At 39.6% G+C, this 16,730-nt stretch overlaps 2 protein-coding genes across 2 annotated transcripts; one reads left to right on the plus strand and one right to left on the minus strand.

Moving 5' to 3' along the window:
• The first annotated feature begins 7,717 nt into the window (after positions 1 to 7,717).
• On the plus strand, positions 7,718 to 14,514 carry LOC116192035 (pentatricopeptide repeat-containing protein At4g04790, mitochondrial). Its single transcript, XM_031520431.1, has 16 exons — positions 7,718 to 8,111; positions 8,512 to 8,562; positions 8,983 to 9,606; positions 10,196 to 10,378; positions 10,617 to 10,681; positions 10,888 to 10,995; positions 11,156 to 11,269; positions 11,667 to 11,762; positions 11,854 to 11,952; positions 12,090 to 12,209; positions 12,516 to 12,620; positions 12,740 to 12,904; positions 12,986 to 13,122; positions 13,223 to 13,301; positions 13,645 to 13,862; positions 13,974 to 14,514. Exons 1-16 carry the CDS (start codon positions 7,805 to 7,807, stop codon positions 14,164 to 14,166), a joined length of 2,664 nt encoding a protein of 887 aa, XP_031376291.1. The 5' UTR covers positions 7,718 to 7,804; the 3' UTR covers positions 14,167 to 14,514.
• A 1,151-nt stretch (positions 14,515 to 15,665) lies between these two features.
• LOC116195023 lies at positions 15,666 to 16,694 on the minus strand. The gene has a single exon (XM_031523981.1). The coding sequence runs from the start codon at positions 16,545 to 16,547 to the stop codon at positions 15,912 to 15,914; it is 636 nt and encodes a 211-aa protein (XP_031379841.1). The 5' UTR covers positions 16,548 to 16,694; the 3' UTR covers positions 15,666 to 15,911.
• Between the last annotated feature and the right edge of the window lie 36 nt (positions 16,695 to 16,730).

Here is a 16,730-nt window from a genome sequence, read left to right on the forward strand (position 1 = left end):
ACGTACTTACAATGACGAGAAGAAGAGGCGGAAATATCTCAAATCTCTCTCCCAAACTTGTGCAAATGCGCTTCAAACTCTTTTATGATAGAGAGATCCTTAGATTCAGTCATGGACGAGGTCCAATGATCCTCCTGCTTCCACGCGTATATCATGGACGAGGTCACGACCCTAGATTCAGTCGAGTGGACGAGGCTAGTCCATCAGATCGTGTGGAAATTATTTGAATCCGGGCCACCGGCTAGCTAGCATACGATCACGACCTCAGGACGTAAAGAGTAAGAGGGCCTCCTGGGCCCACTTGTCCGGGCCCATCCTTACCTTTTTTGGACAATGAGCCCATGCCCAGTATCTCCAAGACAAGGCCCATGTGGCTCTCTCGTGACCTTCGTACGTTGTAGTCCCACAAAGGCACAAACAATTCCCGCCGTGCGGGGCCCCACGTGGCCAGACCAGTTAGCGCTTGGTTAGTAATATAATTATGCTTTACTCTACTCTATTCTATTATTCCCTCAATTCATTAACATAACCATCACTTTTTTTTTAATATTTTCCTTCCGTTAAATAATAATTTTCACATATACATTTTCATAACTATCTACTTTTACATGCATGTATATACGTATTTTTTTTACCCTTTTCTTCCATTTAAAATAAATTCTCACATTTCATGTTTCCTGGCAATTATGACAACCAATTTTTTAATAATAAAATTTCTCATCTACTATTATTTATTTTGTCTCTAAATACTAGACTGGAGTGATATTGAATTTCAACTTCAAAATCAAACCAACCCCATCTTTTCTCGCATTTCTAATCGATCATGTTTTATAGTAATCGATTCGGCATTTTGTCTTTTCCTGCTGCTCCCTCAGTGTTCGTGAAGTATGATATGAGCGTGAAGTGGGGACCTGTGTCTGTTCAATTTAAAACCTCGACATAAAATGTCGTCCACCTTATCTTATCTAAAAATTTTGCTAATACTAACTATTATCCTCCACCTGTTATGGAAGCTCCATGTAGGGCATCCCATCAATTCAAAAAGTTTTATGTACAAGACAGTCGTTCGACCAATAAGCGCTTGCCTACTAAAGGGATCTTTTACATAATGTCGATGGCCACTCTCTCTATTAGGGGTCAAAAAAAAAACTGCTATAAATGCCATTTAGAAGGGACAAATGCATAGGAGAAAAAATCTTCCTGTCCTTAAAAAAATAAAAAAAAAATGTTTGCAATTGAAATATCGGTGTAATTACAAATGCATTGTCCACGGTTGACGATAATTGATATGTTATTCATAATATGTTCACAACTACACAAGTTTCAAGTGCATAACTTGAAGGAACCGAATCAAAGTACTCTATTTGAACATCACGAATTTGAACCTCACTGAGAACGTAGAGCTCGTCACCATGTGGGTATATTATGGGATGACGGTGGCCGGCCCATAATACTTGATCCAGTGGGCTTTGAACCTAATTAATTATTGTGTTGGTGGGGCTGTAGTGATCAAGTTGAGCTAAAGTCTCAGCGAGCTATGGCGAAAGGAACATTCTGTGGCGATTAGGTTCCCTTAGTTGGAGTAGTCACAACGGACTAATAATCCGACATAAACTTTAATTCAACGAAAAAAAAAAAACTTGAAGGAGCCGAATCACTCCTTATGCATTTGTCCGGGGAGAAGACCCTATTGAAAATGCCAAAATGGATTCGTCTATGGGCCCGAATCTTCCAGCTGCAGGCCCAATGTCAGATGAATTGGGTCCTTAGCAGCCCAAGAAAATATGAAAGAAGCTTAAATGGGCTTTTTGGTCTAAAACTGCAGAAAAATTGGGCCTCCGACGTAGGCCCAGAAAGCGACTATTAAAGCCTAGATAGACTAGATTGACTGGACACAGACAAACCATGTTACAACATATTTATTCGTAAAATGTCTAATTATAACATATCGTGTTTAGATTCCTACAAGTCGATTCTTGATCCTACTCTCGTAAAACCACACATATCCCTAATGGAAATATCCCCTGATCTAGGATACATGTCGAGAAATTCAAATAAAAATATAACAGGAAAAAAAAAAGTAAAGTTAAATATAACTAGACGAATCACATTAAACGCGTGGTGTGACTGTATAATCATGTTAAGGATTGTAACTTCTCATGAATTAATGAAGGTAAACATAGGAAATGAATTGACTTCCATTGAGTTGCTTTACCTGTCTGAGGAAAAAAGAGAAGTTACTATGATGGACATAGATAACCGTACAATTATCATATCCACACTCCTTATCTTGATGGAATGCCGGTACGTACTTAAATTAATGAGAAGAAGAGGCGGAAATCTCTCAAATTTTTCTCCCGAACTTGTAAAAATGCGTTTCATCAAACTCTTTTACGATATAGAGATCCTTAGATTCAGTCATGGATGAGGTCCAATGATCCTCTCGCTTCCACGCGTATGTCATGGACGAGGTCACGACCCTAGATTCAGTCGAGTGGACGAGGCTAGTCCATCAGATCGTGTGGAAATTATTTGAATCCGGGCCACCTGCTAGCTAGCATATGATCACGACCTCAGGACATAAAGGGTAAGAGCGCCTCCCGGGCCCATCCTTGCCTTTTTTGGACACTGAGCCCATGCCCAGTATCTCGAAGACAAGGCCCATGTGGTTCTCCCGTGACCTCCGTACGTTGTAGTCCCACAAACAATTCCCGCCGTGCCGGCCCCACGAGGCCAGAACAGGTGGGGTTTGGTTCGGAATATAATTCTACTTCGCTCCACTCCGTTCTTCTCTCAATTCATTAACCTAATCATCACTTTTTTTTAATATTTTTCTTCCATTAAATAATAATTTTCACATATACTTTTTCATAATTATCATTACAATTAATTTTTTTTATAATAAATTCTCTTTTTCCTTTTACAGGTATATATAAGTACTTTTTTTTTCTTCCATTTAATATTTCCTAACTATTATTATAACCAAATTTGTAATAATAAATTCCTTATTTACTATTACCTATTTTGTCTCAAGAGACTGGATTGATTCAACTTCAAAATCAAATCAACCCGATCTTTTCTCGCATTTCTAGTCGGTCGTGCTTTATAGTAATCGATTCAGCTTTTTGTCTTTTCCTGCTGCTCCCAAGTACTTTTTGTTTCTTCCATTTAAAATAAATTCTCACATTTAATATTTCCTAACTATTATTATAATCAAATTTTTAATAATAAATTCTCTTATTTACTATTACATATTTTGTCTCTAGAGACTGAATTGGAGTGATTTTGGATTTCAACTTCAAAATCAAATCAATCCGATCTTTTCTCACATTTATAGTCGATCGAGCTTTATAGTAATCGATTCAGCTTTTTGTCTTTTCCTGATGCTCCCAAGTACTTTTTTTTCTTCTATTTAAAATAAATTCTGACATTTAATATTTCCTAACTATTATTACAATTAAATTTTTAATAATAAATTCTCTTATTTACTATTACCTATTTTGTCTCCAGAGGCTGGATTGGAGTGATATTGGATTTCAACTTCAAAATCAAATCAACCCGATCTTTTCTCGCATTTCTGGTCGGTCGTGCTTTATAGTAATCGATTCGGCTTTTTTTTTTTCCTGCGGCTCCCGAGTACTTTTTTTTTATATTTTTTTCTTCCATTTAAAATAAATTTTCACATTTAATATTTTCTAACTATTATTATAACTAAATTTTTAATAATAAATTATCTTATTTACTATTATCAATTTTGTCTCTAGAGGCTGGGTCTGAGTGATTTGGATTTCAACTTCAAAGTCAAATCAACCCGATCTTTTCTCGACTTTCTAATCGGTCGTGCTTTATATTAATCGATTTGGCTTTTTGTCTTTTCCTGCTGCTCCCTCAGTGTTCGTGGATATGAGCGTGCAGTGGGGACCTGTGTCTGTTCAAGTTAAAACCTTGTCATAAAATGTCGTCCACCTTATCTTATCTAAAAATTTTGCTAATACCACCTGTTGTGGAAGCTCCACGTGGGGCAACCCATCAATTCAAAAAGTTTATGTACTTGTTGGACCAATAATTTGCCTACTAAAGGGAGCTTTTACCTAATGTCGATGGCGACTCTCTCCATTAGGGGTTAAAAAAAAAAAAAGCTGCTATAAATGCCATTTAGAAGGGACAAATGCATGGGAAAAAAATCTTGCCGTCCTTAAAAAAATTCAAAAAAGTCTTTGCAATTGAAATATCGGTGTAATTACGAATGTATTGCCGACGGTGGTTGACGATAATTGATATGTTATTCATAATACGCTCACAACTACACAAGTTTCGAGTGCGTAACTTGAAGGAGCCAAATCATTCCTTATGCATTTGTCCGGGGAGAAGCCCCTATTGAAAATGCCAAAATGGATTCGTCTATGGGCCCGAATCTTCCAGCTGCAGGCCCAGTGTCCGATGAATTGGGTACTTAGCAGCCCAAGAAAATATGAAAGAAGCTTAAATGGGCTTTTTGGTCTAAAACTGCAGAAAAATTGGGCCTCTACGTAGGCCCAGAAAGCGACTTTTAAAGCCTAGATAGACTAGATTGACTGGACACAGACAAACCATGTTACAACATATTTATTCCTAAAATGTCTAATTATAACATATTGTGTTTTGATTCCCACAAGTCGATTCTTGATCCTAATCTCGTAAAACCACACATATCCCTAATGGAAATATCCCCTGATCTAGGATACATGTCGAGAAATTCAAATAAAAATATAACAGAAAAAAGTAAAGCTAAGTATAACTAGACGAATCACATTGAACTTGCGGTGTGATGTGACTGTATAATCATGCTAGGGATCTTAACTTCTCATGAATTAATGGAGATGAACACAGGAAATGAATTGACTTCCATTGAGTTGCTTTACCTGTCTGAGGAAAAAAGGGAAGTTACCGTTTAAGATAGAAAAATAGAAGGCATATGCTTGTTCCCCTTTATTACTGCTCACCGGTCACTGCGGCAAAATTCGCCTTGGTGTTGGGTCTTCTCGTGAATTTGGCATCTGGTAATTGCTGTAAGTGTACTCTGTTTGATGTGATAGATCGTATCACTTCCTTTGTTTTTTGCTGACAGCAAGCCCAGTCCCTATGGCACGTTAGAAAGCCAAGAAGAAGTCACTAGAAACTACATTAGGCATCCCATGGTTTTCAATATGGCACGTTCGAACTGAAGTCTGAAAGGTCTTTCGTCTCTCGGTATGTTTTATTAATGCAGTTTGCTGTGATTATGTGCACGTCGAGTTAGATTACTACATGCCATTTTCACTGTTCTCATCGATTTGATGTCTATTTTTCGACTGATATTGTTGGACATGCTTTGTTGTAACAATACGAACTTCTCGCCATCGGTTTCCATGCGAAGTCTATCTTTTATATATATATATATAAGATAGATCAGCTCAACTAGAATAATTCGAACGCAGAGCCCCTGACCATTTCAAGCTATAGGCGCCATGCAGATTTACAGTGAGTTTTCCTAATCGAAAGCCGACGGCGACTTGCTCCATTAGGACGAAATTATATCTGCCATGTAAAGGTTGTTCTTCGTGTTTATATAGATCACAACCCTTGATATTATCAGTGGCCGGACTTCATCACTCTTCTACTATGAAAGGGCAGACATAGGGGAGAAGGATAGGTCCTCTCACGAGACAAGGTTCCTTTGCAGTTGAAAATTCGGTGCAATTACGAGTGCGTGACGAACGTCAATTGTCCGTTGCCTTAGGAAAGGAAATAAAGCTTGTCGTCGATATACAGAAATTGGTGTTCACGACATACTCACAACTTGACGAATTTTGTGGACGACGACCTCATGGAGCCAAATCCCTCTTCACCTATTCCCCCCCAACCCCAACCAAAAAACAAAAAAAATCTATAAAATATGGTTTCAAATCGATAGCCCTGAATCTTCCAGCTGAAGACCCAGCATTGAGATGCATTGGGCCTTTGTCGGCCCAATAAAAGATGAATGGAGATTTAATGGGCCTTTTTGGGCTAAAGCTGCTGAACAGATTGGGCCTCCAAGGTAGGTCTAGAAAGCCTCCGGTCAAACCTCCCTCTTTTTTTTTTTTTTTTAATTAAGTCCTACTATTCAAGTCTAGATTTCATTGGAACATAAACCTTCTTTGGCAGGTTAGTAGAGATGTACGGGAGTGGTCGTCATCGTCGGCATCTCTAGGATTGGCTGTTTGCCAAGGGGTGGCCATGGCACTCAACGGAACATCGATGAGGGTGGTTGGCCTTATTGACGACGACGGGTGTGATCAGATTGATGTGCCGATTATAGTATATTACTACGGGCACTCTTTCTAAAATGGGCTTTTCGAAGGAAGTTTTTTACCACAATTTTTCAAGAAGCTTTCCATTTCATTTTATCTTGCAATAAAAATGGAAAATTGCGTTATGGGGGTGGTTCTAATATTGACTTGATGAAGAAACCAACTCGTGGATAGAATCAAAACCATTTCTCGTTAAATACGCGGGATGATTTTCCTACAAGTCAGATCTTTGAACATAATCTTGCAAAGCAGCGGGAATCTCTAAACAAAAGCAACGATCAAATCTAATATTCTGTTTGGTTTTAGGATAAAAAAGAAACCATTACAAAAATTAATTATTCTTTTTCATTTTTAGAAAAATTTTGTATTAGGTATGTGTCAAGCATTAAATTCAAATAAGAATATTATTTATTTGTAATAAATTTTTTGACCTTTTTTTTTTTTTTACAAAACAACACGGTTTGATTTAATTTTTATCACATCTGTCGGTAGAGGTGCACTGCATCTTATAAGCCTTGCTGAGGCTATAAAGAGCTTACCGCAGCAGGATTAGCTTGTTGAGGTTCGACATACTTTCAGGGAAGGGAATGCATGCGCTGATTGGATGGCTCGGCTGGCGATTCAATTGTCACTTGGTTCCTACTTCTTCTCTAATCCTTTGCCAACATTAATTCGCTACTTTTTGCAACATTGTCGAGGCTTCATTATCTCGCTTTTGCTTACTGTAATTTTCTTTCATCTTTCCGTTTCATCATTTGAGCTTTTGCTCCGGTTAGTCTACCGGAAAAAAAGAATGAAAAGTTTGAATTATTTTTCACAACATCAATTTTTTTTGGTAAAAATTGATAAAGCACGAGGTGAAATGCCATGTTTATATGGAGAAATACACCTGATAATACTTTTTTTTCCCCTTACATGAAGCACAATTTTGAAAGATTGACCTCGCTTAGCATGATTCTGACTTCAACATGTGTAAGAGTGTCAAAAAATGGCCCACTTCAACTTCTGTAACATTTTTATGAAAAAATAAATTTGCGCTACATGTAAAAATGTTCAAAATATTTGTGCTATCCGATAAAATTGAAACAAAATGTGTTGCTTTGTGAAAAATAAAAGCAAAAACATGTACTATATATTGTAATGTACGTATGACCTGTGACTAATTATAAGTGGACCGATCACATCAAACGTGTGATAATGCCGTCGAGCCAAATGACCTTGTCTAAATTCTCAATTATAATTAGATCACGATGATTGGGACGTTTATACTTGGGCCCGCATAAAGGACCTAATCAGAAATATCTAACACTTTCTGGGTCACATGGGAAATGAGAGCAAAATTCAGGGACCGAACAGAAAAAACTTCCATTGTTGCAGCTCCGGAGCTATAAACCTCTGCAAACCCCCGGAAACGGATTCTCTCTGCGTGCAGCCATTACCGGAAATAGGAAGAAGAATTGCTCAGCTCAGTTCGGCTTACGCCCGATGAAGAAATGCCCTCCTCCTCCAAGCTGAGCTCCTTGATCCGTACAGCTCGCATATGCTCCTCCAAGCAATCTCCTTCCTCTGCCGCTCCCGCTCCTCCTTCTTCATCGCTGGTCACATCGGCAGAGAAGACGAAGCTCGAGGCCGTTGGGTCGTCTGCATCCTCCTCCTCCTCTTCTGTCAGTCATGTTGTGCCCATGACCCTCCTCCGGTTGAAGAAATCCTCCAAGCCGTCCGCCCGCTCCAAGAAGTCCTCTCTCAAGCGGACCGGTGATCTCCAGGTCACGAACCTGAACCTCGGCGGATCCGATTTCGGTAAGTGTCGAAGTGATTGTTAGAGTCGATGTTTCTCTGCATAGAGATTGGGTAAATGGCACGTTTCTTGGGGAATAAGGATTGTGGAAGAGTGGAAATGCATGGAATGGAAATAATACTACACTCTGAAATGCTTGTTTGATGACTACTTTGCTCATCTGAAATAGATTGGAATCCCTCACGTGATCCCTCAGATTATGTGATGAAAGGCATTCGATTTATCTGTTCAAACACCGCGGACTATGCCATTGAAGAATCCGTGTGATTTCCAGGCATTTGTGGTGTCGACTATTGGGTTGAAGTGGAGATGTCGAATGTGAATTAGCTATTATTTGTTGCGCTCTTGGTTTCAGAAGACACTGACTTCAACTCTCATTTCTTGGGTCTTCATATCCTGTAGATTACTTGGCGAGGAAGCAGCTTTCTACGGATATTTCTTCTGTGCTAATCGGTAAGTGATAGTCCATAATAAAGACGAACACATTTCTGATGCTATGTGCATGTTCAGTCTTTGCTAATTCACAGTTTTTGCTGTTGAAGTAGTTTCATGCTTTTTCTCTGTGATGGTGCGATTGATCATTCAATAGGAAAGGTTGAGTGCATCAAAGCATAATTTCTCATGAATGAAAATAAACATAGAAAGTGATTGATTCTCATTGCGGCGCTTTTCCTGTGTGAGGAAAAAAGGAGAAGTTACTGTTTAAGAGAGAAAACAGAAGGCATTTGTCTTTTCTTTCTTTAGTTACTCAGTGGTCAGTCCGGCAAAATTCCCACCTTGGTGCTGAGTCTTCTCATGAAGTTGGCATCTAATAATTGCTGAAAACTTACTCTATTTGATGCCATTAATTGTTTCACTCCCTTTCCTTTGCAGACAGCTCACCTAGTCCAAATGTCATGCCAGAAGTTGAGAAGTCGTCACTACATACTGTGTTAGATGTACCATGGTTTCAAACATTGAACCCCATGATTTCGTTGCACCAGAAAGAAGTATCACGCGAAAGAAAACTGAAGTGGGTCTTTAAATGCACTCAAGATCGCCGTTTTCAGCAATTAATTAAAACATGTACACGAAAGATAGGCGCAGAGGCCGCCCTGACGGTCTTTGGGAAACTGGGTCGCGAAACTGGAATTAAGGAGTACAATGCATTCATAGATGTTTGCATACAGAAGGCTAGAGCTACTGATGATGATGATGATGATGTTGCATCACAAGAAATCTACAAGGCTTATCAGCTCTTAAGCTTGATGAAAGAGCGTGGGTACCAACTTGAAGAGGCCACTTATGGTCCAGTTCTGATGTACATGATCCATATGGGTATGGAGCAAGGATTCTACTTAGTCACTGAACTTGTCAAGGGCGATACAGCCTATACGAACTCGAAGTTCAGTTATTATGAGATGCTTCTGTATATTAATATGGAACATGGCGAAAAGATTCAGCAACTTTGCGACAATGCTATATCCAGTGATGAGGACAACAAACATGATCTAATAGGTATGTGGTTGGTACTGCTAAAATGTGTCATGGACAAGTTATTGATGTGGACTATGCGGACTCTGTGAGTTCTGAAGCTTTTTGTTTGTCTTGTATGCGGACAGATGTTGGATTTGCCTTGTTCCTTTCTCACTTTTTTGCTTTCATTTCAAGTTGTTCTTTCTTTTTGAACTGAATTTGGAAGACCTTTTATCTCCCAAAAGTGGTTTTGTTGCAATTGGTAATGACCTGTAATAGTATAGGAAGCTTTACTGTTTGATTCTATGCATGCAGAAGGCGGGATTCACTTTATGCCATTTTACTGTTTGATATTGTGGAAGGTGCTTTCTTTTAACAATACAAGCATCCCGCCATGATTTGAGTATCCATGTGCTCTAGTTGATTTTATAAGGAGAAATTTATTTACTATTGACTTGGAAAACGTACGAACGAGTGATGTGGGATCTGGCATAATTGTGCGGTCTCTTAGGGTGACCTTACATTCTTTAAATAATTTGATAATATATTAATTTATCCACTTGAATTCTCTTCTCCCCAGTCTTTCTAGTTCGCCATATCCTTTGTATTCAGCATTATTTTGATGGTGCAGGACATTACTTGGTGGCACTAGGCGAGAGCGGAAGTCACAGAGAGGAGATTTCACGCTTGTCGGACGCTGTAGACCTTATGAGCATCTCATCAAGGAGTTTGTTGGTGAAAATCTTCAAGTCCTTGGGAAGACAACAACGAGAGTCAACTGCTGAAAAGTTTCTTCTGGCAATTAAAGACTATGGTATATCTGCATTCTTCCTTCTTGCTACTGGGGCTCTTAATACTCTTTTCTGTTTATGGCAAGCAAATTCATGCATGTTACTGTAAATTATCATGATAATGCAATCACCGCCTCTCAATTAATGTCGCGAGCTTCTGAGTTGGCATCTACTGCAGTGTTGTTCTCTATATTAGTTTTTATTTTAAATGCATCACATGTTATCTGGATTTAAATGTGAACTGCTTAATGTGTTTTGCAGGTGGAGAAGTGAAGGACGCAACAGATTTTATTTTTCACTATGCTGCTAACCTGCCAAACTTACTGGTGAGGACCTTCTCATGTTGCTACTGGTTATGTTCATGAGGCTGTATTGTATGAAGCATTTGCGGCTTTGCAGTGAGCTCATTTTCACAAGCTTCAAAGCGGTGCACTCTTCCTTTTGTACATGCTGATGCCATAAATGCTTATTCAAATATTCGTTACTAGTTATATCATCAGGTCTACAAATTTTGATATCTCTGTCATTAAAGGTTGAGGATGTGATTTTGAAGTATAAAAACCTTCACAAGAAACTCGAAGTGGCGCCTTCATCTACTTCTTATGGAAAGCTTATCACTCACTGTTGCAATCTACATGAGGTACGAAGATTCGTCTTGTGGATGAAATAGAGAAACATTGTCTTAGTTATTATAAATCAGTTCGATTTTCTTTTTAGCTTTACTATAACCAGTATATAATAAATAAATAAATAAATAAAAATAAAAAATATTGTTACCTGACTCAGTTCTCCAATTGTAGGTGTACATTGCGCTTGATATAGCTGACGAAATGGGTGAAGTTGGCCTGACCTTGTCCCTTGAAGTCTTACATGCCATATTGCATGCGTGTGAGGAGGCATATGAGTATACTGTGGTATACAATTTTTGTTTACTCTCGTGGCTGTTCGATGAAATTAATTATTGTAAATGCTTAGAAGTTTATTGATATTTGTATAAGAAGAATATGATGAATGGAGAGCAGGGAGTGAGCGAGTGCATGAGGAGATATATGAATGACCAATCAAGTCAAAATTCACTTAGTCATTGAGTATGTTGGAACTCACTAAAGCAATTAATCTTTTACTATCCCGATACTCCAGAGCAAACTCTTGCTCACCCTCTTTCTTCTCCCTCCTTCCCCTGTAATATTTAAGCACTTGATGTAGAGTTTCATTAAAAGGCCCTTTAATCTTTTTGAATAGTTGTTGAAACTGGAGGATTACATTGCTCAGTGCTGATCTTTTCCTTCGTCCGTGTTATTCAATTGCAAGGTTCCCCGAATCAGATCATTAATTTGCTGCCAGAATTTGAGCCCAAGTCATGAGACTTTCAGGTGTCTGATAAACTTTGCGACAAGAATGAAAGATGTAAGTTTAAATCGTGCTTTTTAGGTGGAAAGTGTAGTTATCTTGGAGATCTTACCTATATTTATCTCTTTCCTTAAATTCTCTGCTTCAGTTTAGTGCTGCATATGATATGCTTAAAGATTTGGAGAAGTTCAATCTGAAGCACACAGCTACCATCTACAATACTGTAATGGCAGGATTTTTTCGTGAAGTAAGTTCCTTTCAATTCCTTTTGGTTTGCCTTGTCAATCCCCTAAAACCCTAAGTTTTGATGCGAAAATGCCAAAACTTGCATTTATTTGCATAACTGTAACTCCATGTTTCACTTATTGTCTGATTACTTTGCAGAAAAATGTGTCCGGGGCAAAGATGGTTCTTAGGCAAATGGAAGCTGCAGGTCTGAAACCTGATTCTCAGACCTTTAGCTACCTAATAAGTAACTCTGACTCTGAAGAAGACATAGTCAAGGTACTCATGAAATTGTACATGTTTTCTCTTCTATCTTTCATCAATTGTGATCGAATCATTTGTTATTCCGAGGATCTAAGACAGCTTCTCCCTGTTAGAATAACCAAGAGCTTCCATTCTGCTAATGGAGATAATTTTTTTGAAACTATCCTTGAGTTTGCACAACTCACTCCTCACGCCAAATTACAATCTTTTAGCTTTTTTTTTTTTTTAATTAAAATTGTATAATAATGGTGTGTGTTCTCTCTTAATTTAACCATAGCATGTGACAACATGTACTGACACCTCTTCTGCTTTCTGTTGTAGTACTACGAGGAAATGAAACAAGGAGGAGTTCAACCGACAAAGCAAGTTTACTTGTCACTGATCAGTGCATATGCAGCTTGTGGACAATTCGAGATGGCAAAACAGGTGCTTTATGCTTATGAAAACTTTCATGGTTTGTTGCTATTGTATTTTCAGATCAGTGCCTGGTACTAGGAATATTTTAGCAATCCTAGAAATCATTGAAGCACAAATTGTTTTGGCAGGTAATTGATGCAAAGGGAATACCTGTCAAGTACTTGAATGAGATCAAGAGTGCCCTTGCCTCAGCTCTTGCTTCAAATGATAAAATTTCTGATGCACTCGATGTCTACGACGAGATCAAGCGTAACAAAGGCAATCTAGAGCCTAAAGCGGCGCTAAGTATCATAGTAAGTCGGGTAATTAGTTCATTCTGTAAGCATTCATCAGCTCATGAAATGAAATGGAAATCTTTCTATTTTTTTTAACAGGACAGCCTTCAAAGAGAAGATGGGCAACTTGATAGATTGTTTGAGGTCCTAAAGGAATTGGAGGATGCAGATATGGAGAGTTGGACTGATGGGTGTTGCCGAGTACTTCTCAATTGTGTTCGATTTGACCACATCAGGTTCGTCTATAAAATATCAAGTTTCTTGGTTTCTTCTCGAAATAATTATGATAAATGCGCACTTGCTTATACTTGGAATACTCTTTCATCCTTGGTTCAGTGTTGCTGTTGATTTGCTCAAGCAGCTTCAAGAACTCATCCGGGGCGATGAGATGGGAATGGAGGTTATCATTGACGAGGTTGGTTCCAATAGTTTCTTTTTCATTGAAGCTCCTTCTCCTTTGAGAAAATTGCTTTTGCTTGATTGAAATATCTCAGTAGTCGTACTCGAGACATAGTTGACATACTCAAATACTACGTAGTCTTTGCCTCCCTCAAGGTGATAACATCCCGATATGAGGGCCAGGCTTCCACCACTGAAACTAGTCCAAGGGGTTGGCAAGCCAAAAAGATTTTAGAGCAAGTCAATCATAATTTTGGATAATTGTGGGAACTGTCCTGCTTGTTTTGCAAGAGTAACAAGTTTTCAATTATGTCAAGACTCCTCAAGGATATCTTAAATTTCTTTCAAATTTTGATTAGGTATTCTCGATAGTTCCCGATGGAGAGCCTGCCCTTCTGCGGAGTGGGCTTGACTTGTTTCGGGCAATCAAGAAAGAGCTTGGGGTGTCTCCTTCAAGAAAAGTTTATGATTTTCTTCTCAGCGCCTGCGTCTACGCGAAAGACCTCAAGAATGCTCTCTTCATTTGGAGAGAACACCAGGATGCGGACTTGCCGTACAATGTTCTTAGTTTTTTGAGGTAATTGTCTCATATGTCTTTTCTTGGTCGGTGACTGATGGCAATAGTGTAGCACCTGTTCTCATCAGCTTCGTATCATTTTCTTTTATCTTCTCGGCGCGCTACATGTAGGATGTATCAGGCACTTATGGCTTGTGGGGATTACAAGACCGCTCAGGTCTTCAGGAAGAAAATCCCAAAAGACGATCCTCATGTCCGATACATCCTAGAAGAGTATGACAAAATATACGTTGATTCGGCCTCTCAGAGTACAGAGAGAAAGAAGAAGAAGAAGAAGAAGAAGAAGAAGAAAAGGAAAGGTTAGGAGGATGAGGATGATGAGGGGAAGTAAGCGAATGTCTGTGTAGCCCACAAAGTTTCGTAAAGAGGCGGCTAGCAGAAGAGATGTTGCTTTGGGGGAGGAAACCGGAGGCCGGAATTTCATTCTTGACTCCCGATTTGTAGGTCGGTAATTATTCATTGATTGAGGAAATGCACGCACTTCTCGCATTAATGCTTGCAGAGGGGGATTTTTCGAAATCGGCTATACAGTTGCATGAAGAAAGTGTATGATATGGTGGTAGAAAGCGATATTGTAGTTTGTGTGATCGTGAATGCATGTAACAGAGATCAGGATAAGATTCATCGATATCAAGAGAGACTTCTGTCTATACGGCTTGATTCTTGGAGTTGGAAACTAGACTATATGTTAGGTTTATACGCTACGCAGCATATACGCGAGCTCTTCCTCTCCCTCGGTGGCAAGAACGAGGACATCTCGAAAACAGTCCATGTTTCTAAATTATATACGAAATCTTTCGGGAGTAATAAAAATCATTGTTCTTATCAATTCTTTTCTAAAACATAGTCGCAACCTGGGCTGCTCGTTCAAATGAAGCAAAGAATTGATGGAAGCACTGGTCATGCCCAGTTATGTACCATAGCCGAAAACATCTCGGAAAACACGAAATCATGCATCTATTACTTTCTGGTACACGTCTCGAATGATCAGTGCCCTCGCTAAAAGTGATATATCGACCGTAGTTTCAATCATAACGTCCAATGATTCTCACTTCCACATAGTGTACATTACATGGGATGCTAGAACGCATAAAACAGGTGCATATGAGCACTGCAATTCTATATCGGTAAATTTTTAGTTTAATGTGATTTGGTTTAGATGAAGTTCACGTCGATCCTTAAATTATATACGAAAAGGAAAAGGAAAAGGGAAAAAAAGAAATCATTCTTATCAGTTATTGCTCCCGAAAGACCAAAACAAATTAGTATAGCCGTTAGCGACTTTGCTTTCGTCCTCTGATACATGGCATGAATGCTTCATATGAAATAAATTTTCGACAGGTCTAAAGGGATTGCCAGAGCTTCTGCCAATGGTGATTGTTAATGAAGGGTTCAGGAGGGCATTTTATGCGTCGGAATCTGTTTATCGAAACATTATGCTCATTCACGTAATCATAACATTGCATAATGTTTTTCAGTCATTCATTCGAGAATTTACAGCACTGCAGTAGATTTAAGAATGACAACTTACCTGTCAAGTATTCGGACCTTCCTCTTACTTCTGGGAAGATGTTTTTGGACATTAAAAGTTCCTGGAATTGGAGGAAGATCCTTCAACTTAGATCGATCGAGACGATGTGCGGTTTAAATTGTTTAGATCTTTTATAGCTTCATGTTTGGGGTTATAGCGTCATCTGAAAAATACACCACTTATCCCAATATATATATATATATATTGATTGATACTGGTGATTATCAAATTAATGTAAGATGCTAAGGTACATTAAAGATTTTACTAATTAATTACCAAATCTTAAGTTGCCTTTTTATTTGCAGAATTTTTGGCACCCCCTAACTATCGGTCCTGGATCCGCCACTCACCCCGATCAACAATGAGACCTCGAACAAGTCCCGAATCCGCTTTGCGAACCACGCGATGATAACCGAGGTTCCATGTACATTCTTGAAATTTACTTCCATCATTTGCATCGCAAAATAATCGGGTAAAAAATGGAAGACCATATTGAATTTCGAACTATTTCGATGGATTCAGAAAGAGTTAGCGACGAGGATGGCCTGCCGGCAGCGGGCTTTGGCCTGCTCGAGCCGTTCCTCGAGCGTCTCCTCCTTGACGGAGGCCCTGACCATGGCCAAGTCCATCTCCATCAGCCTCAGCACCCTGAACAGCTCCGTCACCATCCTCTCCTCCACCTCCCCGTCGTCCCTCAGTACCTCCGCCTCCTCCCTCGCCCTCTCCGCCACCACCTCCCCTGCCTTCGCCAGCAGGTCCACCGACCCGAACTCCCTCCCCATCAGCCCCTCCAGCTTCTCCAGGAAGTCCGCTATCACGTACCCCTTGGGCTTCTCCGTCACTATCTCCTTCGTCCTCTTCCACCCCATCTCGAAGTTGGGCGGCTCCGTCTTCGTCAGCGTCTTGGGCTTCCGCTCCCTCACGATCTCCGACCTCCTGCGCTTCTCGATCGGGAACGTCTCCGGGCTGTTCGTGGACGTGGCCGGTTCTGGTATGTCGGATTGGGCTGCATCCGACGCGCACCTGGTGAGGGAAATGGACGGCATCACCTTCGGATTGTGGTGGGTGAAGGGATGAGGACGGTGAGAGAGAAGAGGATTAGGTTTTTCCCTGCAACTGCAAAGGAAATGGAGCGCCGGAGCAGGAGAAGCCATTGGAGAGCAGCTTCCGAAAGCTTCTGAGTGTGGAAGCAAAATGGATAAGGAGGGAACCCGGGAAGGATATATGATTAATTATTTTTATTTATTTATTTACTTATTTTTGTTATTCGCATTTCAACTTTGCCCCCCAAATTTTTCTTTTATCTCATTTTGCTCCCTCTCTTAGCCGCTTTTCCT

The sequence above is a fragment of the Punica granatum genome, chromosome 1 (genome assembly GCF_007655135.1).
Source record: "Punica granatum isolate Tunisia-2019 chromosome 1, ASM765513v2, whole genome shotgun sequence".
Lineage (NCBI taxonomy): Eukaryota > Viridiplantae > Streptophyta > Magnoliopsida > Myrtales > Lythraceae > Punica > Punica granatum.